The sequence below is a fragment of the Corylus avellana genome, chromosome ca9 (genome assembly GCF_901000735.1).
Source record: "Corylus avellana chromosome ca9, CavTom2PMs-1.0".
NCBI lineage: Eukaryota > Viridiplantae > Streptophyta > Magnoliopsida > Fagales > Betulaceae > Corylus > Corylus avellana.
The window spans coordinates 7,318,717-7,338,481 of NC_081549.1; the positions used below are offsets into that span (position 1 = coordinate 7,318,717).

General features: G+C 32.9%; 1 protein-coding gene across 1 annotated transcript; it reads left to right on the top strand.

Moving 5' to 3' along the window:
• Positions 1–145: 145 nt before the first annotated feature.
• LOC132162239 (agamous-like MADS-box protein AGL80) lies at positions 146–1,195 on the top strand. The gene has a single exon (XM_059572501.1). It carries the CDS (start codon positions 146–148, stop codon positions 1,193–1,195), a length of 1,050 nt encoding a protein of 349 aa, XP_059428484.1.
• Positions 1,196–19,765: the final 18,570 nt, after the last annotated feature.

Genomic DNA, 19,765 nt, shown 5'->3' on the forward strand with positions numbered 1-19,765 from the left:
AACTCTCTCCATTTTCTTATTTTCCAATTTTGACCCTAAAATATAAAGGGTTCAGTCTTATCCATGATTCCTATATATACTATACTTGGTTGGTGGAGCAAGTAGAATCAAAGAGCAAGGATTTGGAGCCACCAAAGCACTAGCCATGACAAGGAAGAAGGTAAAACTTTCATGGATTGTGAATGATAGTGCAAGGAAAGCTAGTCTCAAAAAGAGGAGGATAGGATTGTTAAAAAAAGTCAGTGAGCTGACCATCTTATGCGGTGTAAGTGGTTTTGCCATCATCTATGGTCCGGACGATGAGGAGCCGGCGGTGTGGTCGTCCCACCAGGAGGTAGGACAACTGCTGGCAAGGTTCCAAAGCTTGCCGGAAATGGAGCAGTGCAGGAAAATGATGAACCAAGAGAGTTATCTCCGGGAGAGGGCAACCAAATTCCTAGAACAACTAAGGAAGCAACAGAGGAAGAACAAAGAGATGGAAATGGGACATCTCATGCAACAAATCCACCAGGGTAGGAAATTGGATGAACTTGAAATGAGTGAAATGACTGGTTTGGCTTGGTTTTTGGAGCAGAAGATGAAAGATGGTGGGAAAAGGGTGGAATACTTTCCGCAAAATCCTCTTGCCCCAGGTTCTTTTCCTCCCCCCGAGAGTGCAGCACCTGCCGCAGAGGGAAAGACTCCCACAGAGGGTTACATGTGGGATCAGTGGTTCATAGACATGGTGAACCAAAATGAAAACGTTGCTGGTACCAGCAGCAGCATCAGGAGTAATATGGGGCTACCACAACATGCATATGTTGGTGATCCTTATGATAACCTTGGAGGAGGCAGAGGTGGGATTGAGATGGGGCTGCCTCATGGGAATTACAATGGAAGTGAGATGGGAGGCCTGCCCTATGGAAGTTTTGGATTTAACATTGGTGTGAGTGACATATGGCTGCAGCCTCATGGGAGTTTTGGAGGCACTGGTGTTGGAGGTGATGTGGGGCTGGGGCTGCCTTATCATGGGAATATGAATGTCAGTGCTGGTGCAAATGATATGAGGCCCAGCATGCTTCATGGTAACATTGGCAGCAGCAGTGGTGGAAGTGAGATGGGGCTGCCTCAAGGCTTTTTTACTGGAACTGGAAGTGATGCCGGTGAGCTGCCTTATGATGCCTCCAAACCATGGCCTAACTTTTTCTCTCCTTAGATTGCAATGTGATCTTTAGTGTTGTTGTTTTCCTTTTATGGAATCATGCATGTCTCATTCTTGTAAGCTGAGAAATGTCTGCATTCAGTCATTTTCTGTTTCTCTCCATTGATTTTTAAGTAACAGTGATGTCTCTTTTTGGTTTATACATATAGGTATAGTTATATAGACAAACTGAAGCATCCTAATGCCTGGGAACAAAATGAGAAGTGTTTTATAATTCCATGTATTCTATACCAAAAGGAGATGAAAAATGCTATTTAAGTAAATGCCTTTGCTATGTATTCTTGGCTCGCTCCTCTGCATATCAGGATAAAGGATCCACAACAATTATCTGTCCAACTGCTAGTGATTCGGGCAAATAATTCGAGTAAATTTTGAGTTGTTTGGCCACCTACCCAAAGAGGTGAGTCTCAGATTGCATGTTCAAATTGCTCACAATTCGAACAAATAATTTTTGTCAATCTCAATCCTATCATACCATTGATGCAGTGTATTTATAAAAGAAAATGAATATCTAGCCAAACAACTGTATCGCCTTTGAATGGTTGCCAAATGTCCATTGCACTTGAAGAGGGAAAATGTAATTGGATTTGGACATGCCTAGATGAGTATCCAAAATGGCAACAAATATGTGTACATTTAAGGTGAAGTTACAGCAAAAGAATGTAAATCATTAAATGTTGATAATTTGTACAAATTAGAATCTAATCATTTCGTTATTGTATTTTTCTGCCATATAATAAAGGCTACCAAACCAAAAAATTATTACCTATTAACTAGGTAACATCGGTGCTTTCTCTTTTGGAACAACCGACTCTCTCTCTCTCTTGTATAGCTTTTTCCGCTACCATGTAACAACCCAACCAAGACATTGAGCATCCTGCCAGCATGCATTTAACACTTCTATTTTTTATACTACATCCTCAGCTCAAGAGATAACTCCGATGCTTAAACCATTGATGTTGGAGTGGATCCCTTACTGTAAATGGTCCGATGGAACCGGGCTTGTGGGCCAAGTTTCAGCCTTTCCATGTGAGTTTTGTACGTTGTGCGGGCACAATTCCCAACAGTTAGAGTTCTTCATTCTTTTATGGCTAGGAGTGGGAAGATTGGCTAATTTTGCTTATCTTGTTATTAAACTTAAGATAAGCTTAGTTACCAACTAGTTTATTATCATTGTTATCTCATTATCGCCATGCATGTTTTTTTAAATAGAATTAATAAAAGCTTCGATGAAATTTGGCTCAACAACTCGTTGTTAAGGGGGGGAAATTTGGGTCACAATCGCAAGCTTGTAATAGAGATGAACATGAAAAGGCCCAGTTCACCCAAGGTAATGCCTTTTTTTTTTTTTTTTTGAGGCGTTTAAAATTTATTAGTAATTCTAGACTGCCATACTTTTCTAATTTCCTATCTTGAATCAAATTGTTTAAGCCAATTTTTATTTATTTATTTTTTTTTTTTTAAAAAAAAAAAAGAAAAAGAAAGAAAGAAGAGTTGATTGGGCCACCAAAAGCCCAAGAGCTATCTGGGCTTTTGGCACCCAGGGTTGAGTCCAAAAGTCACAATGGGCCACCACATTTCTTTTTTTTTTTTTCTATTGTATCCTGCCCGTAAGAGAAAAAATGGCTACACCGCCCAATTGGGCTCATCCGAATGTTACACAGCTTTTTTCCTTTTCTTTTTTATTGTCTCACACCCAAAAGAAAGAAGAAAAAAAAAAAAATTGTTGTTGGTAGGGAAGCTCTGAAATAAAGCTTTGATATGATGTACGTTGAGACATCACTTGAATTCAAAAAATACTCATTTTTGTGTATACCATCTTATGAGGTTTAATCACATGCACTAGCACCATAAAGGCGGCCGGTTATTAATCGGCTTTCTCCGCCATCCAGGTGTCCAGCCATGGAACAGGCAGTTAGGCTTTCCACCTATCCGTCCATGATGAGCGGACAACGGGGGCCTAAATAACCAAAATTACATACTAAATCGACACCGTTTCATCTAATATATTAGAAGTGAAATAATAATAATAATTATTATAATAATAATCAGCAAGCATTCTCCGTTCACATCAAGAATCCTTTTATCTTCTTAAAAGGAAACAAAAAAAACAAAAAGCCAATTGGTAAAAGTTTTGTCATGGAATAAATTTATAACAAGAATATCCCCACCCTCCAAATGAAGTATATATATAGCTCAAGTATATAACACGTAGCCAAGTGTAGGTTCCAGCAAAAAAGAAAAAAAAAAAAAAAGTTTTGTTACGTACAATCAGTGTACTTAATAATAAACTATATTATATAATTACATATAAATATATAAATATATAAATATATAGGTGAAGCATGCTCAATCCTAAGTTCATCATCACTAACCAGTCTAAACTTTTTACCTTTTTTTTTTTTACCCGAATTTTCATTTGGTTGCCGGGCACTAACACACAAGATTATCATATTATTAGTTTGTTAATGAAAATGTTATCCACCAATGAGAGATGTGAGAGAGCTGTGTAACCTACTTAATGATGTGCAATAAAATTATTGACCCAATAATTATTCTAATTAATAATTAAAAATAATAATAATTAGAAGCCCACCCACTGGCTTGTTGGTCCCCTCCCTCCATCACAGGAAAGAATCTCAAACTGTTAGGGCAGAATTCAAGACAGATTATATATATAAAAGTTGAAGAAGAATCGAATGGGGAGATATTTTATAATTTTTTTTTTTTTTTTTGTAAGAAGATATTTTATAATTTAAATCAAGTTAATGGTGTACAAGATCTAATCCCACTAATGGCAAAAGACAAATATTGGGAAACCCTGATCTAATGGCTTAGTGGCAATTCCATTTCATCCACGCGTATACTACTTTCTGAGTAATCATTTCTCTTAAAGTCAGAAAAAAATAAATAAACAATTTTTTTTTTTTTTTTTTAAATTGATGTGGGCAATATATATATATATATATTGTGTGTGTGCGCGCTTCCCACACAAGAGGAAAGAGAAGAGGAATTCGTACTAGTGACCTCCGCTTCATGAGGCGTGGTTTACAATCGATTGAGCTACACTTTTGGGACGCTTCATCTTTGAGCTTACGCACACAATAAAAACAATAAAAAGTATTTGTAGTTTAATCTCTCCTTTTCCCTACCTAATTTTTTTTTTTTTTTTAATATAATTTGCTTGACATTCTCTGAATTATAACTCTAATTAAATTTGAAAATAAAATCCATTTTTATTCAAGTTGTTTGATAAAATAAAAGACTGATCAGTACTATATATCATGTATCCTGTTAAGTATAACTAATAACTTTCTTTTACAACTTGAAATGTTTTCTTGTATATCTCCCCTAATTAAATTAATATTGGTAAAAAAAAACGATCATAATGATGTATAACCAAGTATTTGAAGGAGCACTACCCATAAAAAATATTCAGTAAATTTGTAACTTTCAAACCTATATAATTAGGTCAAGGTCCATTGCTTAATGCGTTTTCTTAACGTGAAAAATATTCGTTTATTAAAGCTTTTGCTTTATGCATTTGGTTTTCTTTTCTCAAAACAAAAACATTAATAAATAATTCGAATGCAAAACGCTTTTAAAAATACAAAAATAATTTTTACTTTTGCTTTATATTAACACAAAGAGGACTCCCTAAAATGCATTAACAAACAAAACTCATGGCTAAAATAGTTAAACCAAAAACAAAATACAAGTGATAAATAATGAAAACCACAAATAATATAAATATTTGAAGGAGTAGTACCATAGTGCTGAAGTGAATATTCACAAAGATTTGACCTTCACTTTAGTGAATTTTTAACTACTAAATAATCTTTATAATTTGGCTAAAATTCCATCCCTTAATGTGTCTTTATAGTGTGGGAGATCTTCTCTTAATCAAGCCTTCCATTGTTGAAATACTTTTTGATTTTTTAAAAATAATTTTTTCAAATAATTAAAGCTATAAATTAATGAATTGAGAGAATGTTGCATTAGTTTATTTATATGAGTTATCAACTATCTCTAACAGCCATGTTCTCAAAGCAATCACTTATAGAACTTGAGTGACTTGATCTATGCAAAATAATAAGAATAAAAATCAATTAGAGCTAAGTAACAAAATTATCAAGCTTAATTTACATATTTTCTTAACCTCTATCGTTAGTGAGTCATTACCCGTAATTATAATAAGATACAATTAATAAATAGGAAAAATTTCACTAACATCGTTAAACTTTTCATTACTTTTTGCAATCTCCTTCTAAAATTCAAAAATTTTCAATTTAATGCATAAAACTTTAAAAAATTTGCAATCTCTCCACTCTGTTAGGATTTTCCGTTGAATCCTAATGAAGGGGTGAGAAATAACCAAAATACCCTCATATTTTTTTTTTTAAAAAAAAAATTAATTTAAGTGCAAATTTGTAATTTTATAAAGTTTACATGGGTATAAGAGTCATTTTATCCTTTGACCGTCTGATTATTCCCAAATCCAAACGGAAGGGGTAAGATTACAGAAAATTGAAAGTTTGATACAGTAATTGAGAATTTTTGATCTTTGGGAGAGAGATTGCAAAAGTGGCGAAAGTTTAGAGGGTAAAGTGAAGTTTTCCCTAATAAATACTAATTAATATTTTGAATAAATAAGTATTTCTACCAACATGATGTAATCCTAAATCCTGAGGTTATTAAACCTTATCAGGAGAATATGGTAAGTAGTAGTAATTAATAGAATCAAGTACTCTTATATTGAGAATCTAGTATTGTTATGGGTTAGGAGTCTAGGTGGGTAAATATTATCAATCTATGTTCGTTATATACATTAGTAGGGATCGTTGTATAATATTTAAATGACAAATACTTTTTTGTTTTTAAAAAATAAATGTTCTAATAATTAAAGCTGTAAATTAGTGAAATTGAGAGAATGTTGTGCAAGTTTATTTATATGAGTTATCAACCATCTCTAACAACCATGTCCTGAAGCAATTAGTTTTTTAACACAAGACCTATCAACGACGAGAAAACACAAAGGAGGGAAGAACGGCTCCCTTTCTTGTCCCTCTTTCTCCTAATAGCAATGCTCGGTGTCTTATCTGTAGTCTCTTTTAAACTCCGTTTATGGCGGTTTTGTTTTAGATCTAGTTTTTCAAACTCATATCCACTCGTCTTCACCAGCAAAGGCGTGTCTTCACGGGGATGTCTACGATGTCATACTCTTCCGCTACAGTTTGTATTGAGGATTTTGTTTTTTAAGTTTTTGTTTTGATTTTTTGTTATTTTTGTCCTGGTCTTTGGGTCGAGGACGTGAGTTGTTTTCCTGACCTTTTAGGCCGAGGAGGAGTAAATCGGTGTGGGAGATTATCTCTCATGTTCGAAAAATAAAGTTTGAGAATTTGGGCTACCTATATCTTAGATCTAATCCGCCCAGAACAAATCTATTTCATAACTGTAATTGTATAAGGTTAGCGGAAGCTAGAGTTATAGATAGTACTTGATTGTAAGAATCTTCCGATTGTATCTATGATTTTGTAACCTCACAATTTTTTGCTATGATTTATCAGAGTTTTACGCTTTGTGATATAAGAGCTTTATACTCTTGATCTTTTATCAATGAAATCTGACAAGATTCCCGTTAAAAATAAATAAATAAATAAATAACCATGTCCTGAAACCAATCACTTATAGAACTTGAATGACTTGGTCTATGTAAAATAATAATAATTAAAAAAAAAAAAAAAAAACAAACAAACAATTAGGGCTAAGTAACAAAATTCTCAAGCTTGATTTAATTAATTTTCACCTCTACCGTTAGTGAGTCATTACCAGTAATGTTTTGAAATAGAGTAAAACTTTCATCAGTTAATCAAAGATAAAGTAATTTCTCTATCAAAATAACATCACATATACATTTGGGAGTTTCTTCAGCCAAATCCTATCTATGACTTTCTGTTTTGCAAGCAAAGCAAGTGAATGAGTAGGCATTTTACAATTCCTACTAATAGAAACACACTACCATCCTTTGAAATCCTATAAAACCGTTCTCGTGTCCTCCAGAATATGCCCAAACTGGGTGCCATTGGTCTCTTCTCCTACCACAGCCTTCACAACTATTTGAGCATCCCCCTCCAAAATTAAACATTGAATACCGATGTGTTTACAGAATTGTGCAGCAAAAAAAGCTCCAATTGCTTCCGTAGATGTTGGGTCTGGTAAACCCCTTCTCATTGAGCAACTTGCAACAATGAAATCACCCTTTTGGTCATGCACCACAACACCCACCCCAAGCCGCTCTTGATTTTTTTCAAGTCCCACATCCCAGTTTGCCTTACACCTACCTAAGGGCGGTGCTGTCCATCTCACTGGCATACAACTGCTTCCTCCCCGTGACTCTACTTTGCACTACAACATTGGCATGTCTATATTCCTCTGTTGTCTTTTTATTTTCACTAACAATTGCATTTGGATGAGTAAAACTCCCCCTGTGAATCACCTCATTTCTGCGCATTCAAATTCGTCGAGCAGTGTCCACAAATACACTCAAAACATCCTTGCCAAATTTTTGATAAATTTCCTCTGCAACTTGTAAAAAATCAGGACCTTGTAATGTACTTTTTTGGAAACTTCTTTCACTAGCCCCCCACACATCCCTAGCTGACGGACAGCTCCAAAGAATGTAAATCATTGTTTCCTCCTCCAGGTTGCATATTGGACATAGAGAATCCAAGACCACTTTGCGCCTAAACAAATTATCCTTAGTAGGAAGAAAATTGTGACAAGCCCTCTACATAAAATTTTTTGCTGCGTTTGGGAGATCCAGCTGCCAAATAATACGACATCCATGCTACTGCTCACCGGCCACCCTTCTTCCAGCCGCCGGCCTTCATGCATCAATTTGCCGGCCACGCGCTTGCTTGTCAGCGACGTTGTCACTAGTACAGCTTCAGTCTATTAGATCCGCTCCTCCACAGTCCCACACGCCAAACTAACTACATCGATCGCCGATCCAATTTCTATGTCACCAATGGGGGTGGGCTGTTTTACAGTTTTTTGTTTCTATTTATGTATTTTTGTTTTTTCTCCTAGCCTTTGAGCTGGGGAGGGATAGTTTTGGTGGGAGAGGTTATCTCTCACGACTAGTAAAATAAAAGTTTTAAGGAAATTTGGGCTACTAATATCTTAAATCTAGTTTGCTTTTGGAAACCAGAACATATATGTTCTATAAGGAGAAGTTATGCATAGGTTAGCGGAGGCTGCTGTCATATATAGTTTTTGATTGTGAGATTTTACTAGTTGTATTTATGACGTTGTATTAACATAGCTTTGGGCTATGTTATGTAAGAGCATTATGCTCTTGGATGTTAGAGTTTTTATGCTCTAAATCTTATTTTGAATGAAATATGAAAGATTTCCTGTTAAAAAGAAAAAGAAAAAAAAAGCAACATGATCTAATCCTAAATCTTTGTGTTATTAAACCTTATAAGGAGAATATGGTAAGTAGTAGTAATGTCATAAAGTATTCTCATATTGAAATTCAGTAAAAACCTAGTATTGTTATGGGTTAGAAGTCTTGGTAGTAACTATTATCTATGCTAGTAATTATATACACAAACTACACTGGTAGGGATCATTGTATTTAAATGATAAATGTTGATGGAATAAAGTATGGTTGGTATTATTTTTTAATATACAATTTATGGGACCTGATACATGGACATATTTTGTATATCTGCGCTCCATCTCTTTTGTAAATCAACTATTAAATTAGTAGGACCCACGTAAATGGTTGATTTGTAAAAAATTCTATACAAAGATGGATATCAGATGTAAGAATAAATAAATAAATCTCTTACTGTATTTGGAGGTTTTGATTCCTTTGAAGTAGCTATTTATCCTTTTTGTGCGCTTTGAACTAGTTGGCTTTCACCAAATGGTATCAGAGTCAGTTACCTCTCATTACCAAGAAAGTGTTATCAAAAGATGCCCAATCTCCCTCGAAAGAAACCAAAAACTTAAACAAAAATGAGAAGGTCAATATAGGCCGATCCAAGAGCAAGAGTTTGGCCTACCGAGATTTTTCTCTGGCATTTGGGTCTATTAAACGTCCAGCTACTCAAGAAAATAATAATAAAAATATATCGAAGGAAGAGTGGGTCATCTAGAGCAAGTCGTGCAATCTCTATCCGAAGGCCAACAACATATGATGGACCGAAAGAGAGATTAGGTCGGTTGCTCATGGTAATTAGTACTTTTAGATGATGTTGTATACTTATACTTTTGAGATATGCTTGTATATTAAGGTATAATGTGGATCATTTGTAATGATGATATGTATGGTGTAATTCAGTTAATATAATGATTTTTGGTAGATATTCTAGTTGTAATAATTAATGTTGATAGAATGATAGAAATCATAATGTTCCACTGCTTGAAATTCTCTCTTAAATAATAGAGATTCTTGAGTCTTATTCCTTGCGAAATGGGATTGGGAAGCGAATCGTGAACTTAATTATCAGTTAATTAATTTCTTGAGGTGTTTACAACTATAGTTGAAGCGCTTTTAATGGTGAGAGACCACATGCTCAAGGAGTTGAAGGAGAATATTAAAGTATGACATAGGAAAAAAAAAAAAAAATCATAGCAAGCCCAGCATTTAAAAAACATTTTTGTAATATTTGTGCAACATCTTTACAATATATATATATTTTAGAGTAAATATATAATAAGTTCATAAGTCAACCTCAAAATTAAAAACTTCCTAGGTTTTTTTTTTTTCAACAATTTACTCCCTAAGTCAATCAAAATCCAATAAACTCCCTACCGTCAAAGTTTTTTAACAGCCGTTAAACACCTCATTAAAATATTAATTTTTTTATTAATTTAAGTTTAAAATTTCAATCTAAAAATAAAAATAAAATAAAATAAAAAATTGAAGAGTGGCCAAGGGTGGCGAACCCCTATGGGGTGGCTTGTGGCCACCCCCAGGGGGTTTGGGGTGGCAGAAGCCACCCCAGGGTTCTGCCACCCCTGGCCACCCCTTCAATTTTTATTTTTTTTAGATTTAAATTTTAAAATTAAATTAATATTTTAATGAGGTGTCTAACGGCTGTTAAAGTTTATTGGCATTTCGATTGACCCAATGAGTAAATTGTTGGGGAAAAAAAAATCTTAGGGAGTTTTTAATTTTGGCGGGTTGACTCAGGAACTTATGATATATTTACCATTTTTTTATATATAAAAAATGAATATTTTGAAAATTTTGACAAGATTTAACAGAAAATCCTAACAGAATTGGTTAATTGAAAGAAATTAAAAGTTTGGTAGCCCTTAATTAAAAGTTTTTAAACTTTGGACGTAGCGTCTACACGAGTGGAAGTTCATGAAGATTTTGTGAAATGACAATTGTTGATGGAATAAAGTATGGTTGATATTATATTCTAAGATACATCTTACTGAATTGAGAAGTGCTAAATGTCACATACATGATACATGTCCTCCCATAATTAGTGTAACTTTTAAAATTACTATTTAATCAAACATTCAATAGTAATTTTAAGAGTTATATCAATTTTGAGAGAACATAAGGGGATACATGAGTATTCCTTTTAGCGTTACTCTACTCTATTTAAAGGTGTCAGCTCCCTAGAAATAGCCATTTATCCTTTTTCCCGCTTTTTGAACTACTTGATTCTCATCACAACATCTATTTTCCTCTTCCAAGAGAAGAAACCTTTCAAAATCCGTTTTGGGTATAATTTAAACCTGGGTTTATTTTTTTTACCAAGTTGGCAATGGATATATATATATATATATATGACTAAGGAGGGAAACGGAGGAGGAAAAATCAAACCAGTTACCTTTGTTTCATGAGATGTAACTCCCAATTGATTGAGTTACCCCTTAAGGGCAAGTTGATAATGCATTTATTTATTTGAAATAAGTCAAACAAATTTATATATATGAAAACCACTCAAATACAACGTTCAGCTAAAATAATATTATAAATACATTGTGAAATTCCTCTAGATGAACATAATCCTTTCTGATAGCTAACGCTTCATTCCTTTGCAAGCCGATGGGCAACACTATTAAAAGTTCGCTTGAGATGCTTGACCTTCCACGGGCGTAAAGAATTCAAAACCCCTATAGTTGATAATGAATATTGGATATAAATTATAGGCATGTTTATATTCTTTACGAAATTGGTTATTTTCATTGTTATTACTTGTGCTTAAATGACCAATAACATCTAATATACTAATTCCAAGTTGATTCCCCTCTCCCCTTTGCACATTTCGCCACTTGGATGATTTCCGATTGAAACATTAGTAACTCTATGAGAAACCCTAACAAAAATACAATATGAAATTTGATTCAAGTCTCCTTTTGTGATAACATTGTTAATTTCAATAGGGCAATTTAATAATTAATTTGAATTTTCTCGGTATTTGTTTTCAAAAAAAAAAAAAATTACTTACTAATATAGTAAGGCAAACTTATATATATATATATTGCGTGGACCTTTACATTGTTTTCTTTTTCTCTTCAAGAAGTTCATAGGGCAGCTTTAAAAAAATCCTCCTAAATTCTTGAATATTTGAACAAACTATTCCATTTCTAATATTCCTTTTGGGATAATTGTGCATACTCAACTAAATCACGACCCATAATAAGTACAATGTTCTGAATACACATGGGACTATCCACCATCCATACCTAGTTTAAAGATTGGCCAAGTGCGAGTTTCACTAGGCGATGGGCCACTTTATTTGCCTCCCTCCCAACATGCCCGACTATTCAGCTTTGTAGGCTATTCAGAATGACTTTGTTATCTTTAATTAATGTTATCTTCAATCAATTGCCCATACCGACTCCAACATGATTTGTCTTGACGCAAAGTGTTCACAATTTCAAGAGCGTCGCCCTCCAAAAAAATCCGTTGAAGACAACAGCCTTCCAAGCAGCAACAGCCTCCGCTAATGTCGGGTCAGTAATATAAGACACCGTAGTGCCCATTGAGGCCAAAACAAATCCCTCTGCATACCATACAATCACTCCCACCCCCATCTTCTTGTTTTTCTCATCAATGAAAGTTCGTTCTTAAGATTATTTTATAGACGTATATTTTTGTATATAGTTACTTATGACTTGGTATAAATTAAAGCGTTAAATGTCTTTCTGGTACATGTGGTTAAGGCCAAAATCAACCGGCCACCTCGGTTTCAAAAAGTTTCACATGTAATACCTTAGTAAACCTACGTAAACGTGTACACACACATAAAAAAAAAAAGACTACATATATATATATCAACGTGTTTATTTATTTACGTAGATTTGAACCCTGCACAAAAAAATATTTACTTTCACCCCTTCTTTTCTATTTTTCTTAAGTTTCTCAAATCATATATCTCGACTGATGCTAAAATCTATGGCCAAGATAGAATTTGATCTTCAAAGTAACTATACATGTTGAAAATGGAGTTTTTATTTTATTTTATTTTTTTTTAAAAAAAAAAGAAAAAGTAACATATTTAATTCACGCATGTAGAAACACTCCGGCCCATAAAAAAAGGATTCAACATGTCCACTTAATCCACTGATGGGTGCAAAAAGCAACCTTTAGAATGCCACGTCTCCTTCTCGTACAAAGAAGAAAAAAAGAGTCTCCCAGTGGTGGTGTCTGCGCGATAAAGAAGTCCAAAAGTTGGCGCATCCGCCGTGGATTGCAGATCTAAAGAAACAGATGTGCTCTTAGGAGAGACTTCCACTTGTTTCTCCCTGGTGCGTGCCAACAGGAACCACTCTCGCTACCCACAACCGACACGTGGTGCTTTTCACTATTCAATTTATTACTCTCTTAATTTTTTTTTTTTAAAAAAAAAAATTGAATTAGGATCTTCACCATTTCATTTAAATTAGAGAATATTCAATTAGTTATAGGAAATGGATATTTTTGTTCCCTCAAAAAGTGAAGAGACAAAAATACCCTTTCAATATTTTTCTCCAATTCAACTAAAATAATAATAATAATAATAATAATAATAATAATGTAAAATTAGTCCTTATGATTTATCTGATTTACAATTAGCTTCATGTGATATTAAAATGAACTGAAAGGTCTCTGAGTTATGTCACAAAAACAATATAGTCTCTAAAGTCAAATTCCGTCTACTAATTTAACAGATTCTGTTAGAATGACATTGATTTACATAAGACAAATATCACAATTTTATTTGCTCTAACATAACTATTAGAATATGTTAAGTCAGTAAACGGAATTTGACTGTAAGGACTCAATTGTTTACTTTTGCATGCCTTAGAGACCTTTGAGTTCATTTTAATACTACAAGGAGTTAATTACAAATCATATAAACTACATAGACTAATTTTACATTTTTTCCTAAAACAAAATTGGCCTCAAGATTCAGGAGGCACTAGCTTTTAGGACCACTTGAGTCTTCAACATTTTGCTCTTGAATATTAATTAAATGACTAAATTTTTTGGATAAAAGACAGTTTAACATTTTATCGGAGCAAGAGTTTCTGAGTTCAAATCTTATTTTTGTCATAATTTATTTTTCATTTCAATTAAATATTTTTCGTATCTTATTTTTATAACGTATTTCTTATTTTATTTAAATATTTTTTGTATTAAACCTTAATTATTAAAAAGAAAATCAAATGACACATTTTTTAAGATAATTGGTGATTATATATATATATATGGCAAAGTAAAGGCCCCCACTAATTGCCAATACCATCTACAAAAGTAGCTCAAAAAGTTTTGATTATGAAGTAGGGAGGAGACTTTAGTTTGTCATGACCTTTTTAAGCCTCTTATGGGAAACTTATGCACGCATGGACATAAAAAAGGATTGTAATAGTGTGTTTGGCCAACATGCAGAATGAATTTCTAGTCTTTTTTTTTTTTTTCTTGAACCAAGTTGAAGGCCAGATCATTTATTTGATCTATTTTTAATGGTGTTTGTTTGCACACCACTATTTTTTAGTTGTTTCACAACCTTTATTGGAGTTGTCCACCCCTTATTTTTAACTCATAAATGTTTAGGATGAAAATTTGTGTTCGCTTGTCGGGTTTCTGTCGTGTCGAGGGTATAAGACTATATAAGCCAATTTTAACCCAGTCGATTCAATTTAAACGGTCATAACCTTATAATCCGTTACTTTCGTAGCGGGTTTACGATTCGTGTAAAAAAATTTTAACCCTAAATGTCAAATTCAATTAAACAGGTTAAACTCGTCGACCTCAATTTATTAATTTTGCATTAAGTTATTATTATATCATATTCGCAAGTTGTGTCAACAATTACCGACCTGATACAACTTGAATGCTATGAAAAATAGACCGACTTTTTCCCTAGCAAGTCAAATCAAATCAACATGCAACTTTTGAACTATACACATATATACTAATGGCAGGCATGGCACAAAAAGAAAGATATAGTAATGATAGATATGCCACTATATATGCCAAACGTACGCAGACTATATAGTAACCTAGTAAAAGATATTCTCGAAGTAAGTTTTGTCGTCGTTGTGGAATTTTCTTTTATGGGTAGAGATGTTGTTGAGGAATTGTTTTGCCATATAATTGATGCTTCATGACAGATAGCTATAAATGAGGCATAGCCATAGCTATTATTTGAAACAAAACTATACTATATATATTTTCCCTGCTTACTATTTTTTCCAAAGAACGACAAATTTCTGATCCATTGTCTTGTACGTTCGTGGACCGACCTAAAATAAATATACACGTACGATGTATACCACAACTAGACAAAAGAATTTTAATTTGTAGGAGACAAAGGTTAAAGGGTTTTGTTTTTCGATTGTTCTTGGTTTCCCAGGTTGGATAGGACAATGATTTTTGTTTTATCTTTCATGCCATGGGGTTTAATCCAAAGCGTACCCAAATGGGACAAGAGTAAAATAATCAAGAGAAGTGAAAATTAATTAGAAGAAAAAAAAAAAATTTTAACTTCACTTTAGACTCTCGAATTACCATGCGATTTACGAAGCCCCTCCGAACTTTAAAACCTCTTAATTTAGACCCTTAAACTTTCAATTGCAGTCAATTTGAACCCCCTCCGTCAGCTTTAGCAGTTAACTTCCCTAATTTTCCCATAAAAAGATCAAAATATCCCTTTTTTTTTCAACTTTTTATTTTTATTTTTTATTTGTAATTAAGAGTAAATTTGAAATTTTATAAAAAAGTTGGGGGTATAAATGTCATTGTTTCACTTTTAACATTTAAAATCTGACGAAATTGTTCAAATTGATTGCAATTGAAAGTTCATGGGTCTAAAGTGAAAGATTTTGAAGGGGGGTAGGGAGGGAGGGGGAGCTTCTCAAATCGCTTTACTAATTAGGGGTTTAAAGTGAAGTTAAAAAAAAAAATAAAGAAAGAAAGAGGGAATTTACCATTGTGGGCTTAAATTAATTATATATATATATATGGCGTCGGTTTAGAGGATGATTCTCTTACATTGAGGACAAGGGTTTTAGAATATAATAGAATTAAATTTTTAGTCTCTACAATAGTGCGTAGGATTGTTGCGTTTCACAAGGTTTTAGGGACAACTCAGTCAAACGGATATAATTATAAGTTCTGTTTGTTAATGCTTATTAGAGGGCATTTTTTTTTTTTAAATTTGAAATAGTGTTCTTATTTAACATAAAAGTAAGAGAAGTTTTGAATATTTTGTATTTTGTGTTGTTTGATAATATTTTTATTTTGAAAAAAAAAAAAAAAACAAAATAAAGAATAAAAAAGTGTTCAGAACCAAAGCCTATTTTGGATAAATTTGACTTTTAACGAGAATAAGTTTGTTCGAACAAGATCTAGGTCTTCACGGTTTTGAATATGCTTCGTTCAAACAAGACTCCAACCTGAATCATTTTTTGGGTTCCACTCATTCGAACGAAGATCCCTAAAACTCCTTTTGATCTTCGGTTCGGTAGAGATGCAACCGAGACAGAAACTAAAAGCATTTTAAAACTTTGAAAATGATCTCGTACAAATCAACTTGATCTCTTTCGAACGGGATCTATTTTTCCTTCTTTCAACTCAAAAACTGCGTATTGACCCAATCCTAAACCTAAAACTTAATTACCTCCAAATTAAGTTATTTTTATCACCCAATTTGTCACCTAGAAAAGAATCCTAACCATTTTATTCTGACATTTTATATATTTGTTCTTGCAGGACTTATAAGAATAAGACTGCCGGGGCAGACGATGGAAGGAGGTGCAACTTTTATCAATTAGATTTAATTAATTATCATTGTGGAAAGTGGGAGACGGATAAGCACTATACATAGTACTACTGGCCGGCATAAATATATATAAATATTAAATACATATGTGTTCTTGGGTAGATCTCATTGTGAAAGTTGATTAGGTGCATTAAGTTCACATAATTAATTAATAAATGTGATTAATCATGACAAATGATTCCTGATGGGTTTTATAAAATTGGCATCATAAGATTTGTTCAGCCAGAACCAACCAAGGTACACAAACCGTGCATTTTTTTTTTTTTTTGACATGTTCACACATTGGAAGGGAAGAGAGGGATTTGAATTAGTGACCTCCACTTCATGAGGTGTGGTTCATAGCCGATTGAGCTACCCCTTGAGGACACAAACCGTGCATATTAATTAGAAGGAGTAGTTTAGTGGTGACTAATTAAGCCTAAATGATTTATACCAAAAAAAAAAAAAAAAAGCCTAATGATAACTTTTGTGTTCATCTTTTTATACCCAATATATATATATAATATTAAATATAATGTCAAAAATAGTTGAGATCATGCATGTGTCATTTTGTACGTGGATTTGGCTTAGGTGCTTAAAAAAAAAAAAAAAAAAAAAAAAAAAACTTGGAACTAATTAATTAAAAAACTACAATTTTTTTTGTAGTTTTTTAATTAATTAGTTCCAAGTTTTTTTTTTTTGTTTTTTTTTTGTGAGAGAGAGAGAGAGAGAGAATGTAATTAGATATGGGTGGCTGAAAAAACTACAGAAAAATTTCTTTGCAGAACTAAAATGAATATTACTTAATTAATATTTAAATATATTTTAGAAAAACCTCATTTAAATTTATGGCCTTAAGACCCTGAGCATAGAGCTATAGGTATCACCATTTCTTTCTTTCTTTCTTAAGTGGGCATCTCTAGCTGACTTTTTTCCGAGGGAATCACAATTCCAATTTTTATTTTATCCTTTTGGAAATGAATAGAGTTTATGGTCTTTGCATAATTGCATGCACATAATCAAGTAGTAAGTGTAAAAAATAATAAAAAAGGGACATAAATTTTCTCAAAATTAGGTCGTAAAAATTATTTTTCAATCAATCATCTAAATGTGCTTTGTATTGCTTAGCATACAAGTAAAAATATAATTTTTTAAGGACAAAAATTTCCGGAAATATCCTCCAACCCATGTAAAATAGTGTCAAGTGTCTATAAATATTTAAAAGGTATATTAAATTGAGTCTAAATTAGTAAACTATAATTAATGAGGTTAAGAATTTAATGTACATTTTAAATGTTTATAGACACTTGGCATTATTTTATATGGATTGGAAGATATTTTCTCTAGTTTAGAAGAAATTTCTGTCCATTTTTTAATAGCATTAATAAAAGCAACGGCATAAAATTCCTACAAATAGGGTTACTGAAACCTCTAAAAATATGACATGTGTCCCATTCATATGCTTCTCATATACTTAAATGATCCGTCACTTTTAAAAGGTTGAGTTGTCTGGATTCCTACAATCCAGTTTGGAGAAACTTCACAAAATCCCCCTTTGAATTTTTACGTGTTTTGAAATTACCTCTTCAAACTTAAAATATAAACTCTCAATTTATGGTATCAAACTTTTAATTTTTTGCAATGTCCTTCATCCGTCATCCGTTAGGATTTTTCTTTAAATCCTATCAAAATTTCCAAAATACCCATGCTTTTTATTATAAAAAAATTCCAGCGTTAATCAGAATTTAACAGAATTTTTAGGAATTTGTTTTTTTTTTAGGTAATAGTAGAAAATATTATCCATAAAAAAAAATTAAAAAAAGAAAAGAAAAAAAAAGAGTGGTCAAATCAGAAAAGTAACCACAAATTGATTCCAACATTCACATCAAACGGCCAGGTTCTCTTGAAGCGTAAGCGCATAAAGTGTAGTAATAACAAAATTCCAAAGGCTAACAACATTTATATTCTCAATCCACAGTATCAAATGGCCACCTTCCAACGGGGCTCAACCTTATCACGGGGAGGCATGCACTGTAATTTTATTTCTAAATTCCGAAGGGGTAATCGTTGACTTTTCCTTTTCCTTCCCACTATTATTCCCAATTTGAAAAAGTCCCTCTTTGGGGGTCAACTGTACATTTGGTACTTCATAATCATTAGGTGAACCCATCAAGGCATGCAATCAGTAAGTAACAATATTGATTATCAATTTCTTAACCCAAAACATAACTAACATTTTTTAATTTCTGCTGAATTGTTCTTCCCCCTCCTCCTCCCCCATCCAATCATGACTTTCATTTTAAGGGAACACAATAGTACCCGCCCGGAATCGATATTCGATTTGTAATCATCCCGGTCCAACTTTAGAAATGAACGAATCAACTTTTTAAATTACTCGACACTTTTATTTGTTTCACCCGTTAGCATTTTCCGTTAATATGGACAAAAAATGCATCATGTGACCCATACAAGGGCAAAATTAGGATTTTAAGTTTTGGGGTAAAAAAAATTGTTTTTAAAAGGATTATAGAAGTATTTAAATAATAATAATAATAATAATTTGGGGAAACGCGTAGTTCCGCCTTGCCTAAACATGACTGAATTTATCAATTATACCCTTATCAAATGTGCAAAAAATATAGCAATGCCGTTTAAATTGATTTTTTTTTTTTTTTTTTTAAATATAAAGAAAGGGTATAATTGATACTTTCAATCAAATGCGGGTTATGCAACACATGTTTTGATCCAAATTTACAGAAAATGTTAAATAGATGAGGGGTGATATGAAAGGGTTGATTGTTACTTTTTAAAGTTTAAAGATGGGCGACTATAGATCATATATTAATATTCTTTAGGATGGTACATTTCCACTTCTAATTTGTTTTTTCCCACTAAGCTTCTGATCGGCCAGCGCGAAAATCAATTATTTTTCTTCGGGGCTTCGTAAAGTTTAAAAGTGATAGCGAGAGATTCGGCTTAGGTGCCGTACAAAAATTACAACATATATGATGTAGTTTTTTCAACAGTTCAAACTTAACTCTATTCTCTCTTTTCCTTAAAAAAAAAAAAAAAACAAACAAACAAACAAAGTGTTGAATGGTTGAAAAAACTACAACAAATATGCTGGAATATTTTTACACAAAAAAAAAGTTGTCAATGTCAATATGTCATTACTGTAAGAAAGCAAAGATTAGTGTTGTACACTAGCATTTTCTGTTGAGCCAAAGTAAGAGGGTAATGTAATCCTTTTGGAAAGTTGAAGTCAACTAAGAAGATTCAATAA

What these genes read in the sequence shown, in the direction of transcription:
- LOC132162239 (XM_059572501.1), top strand. Translation starts at nt 146, where the DNA reads ATGACAAGGAAGAAGGTAAAACTTTCATGGATTGTGAATGATAGTGCA.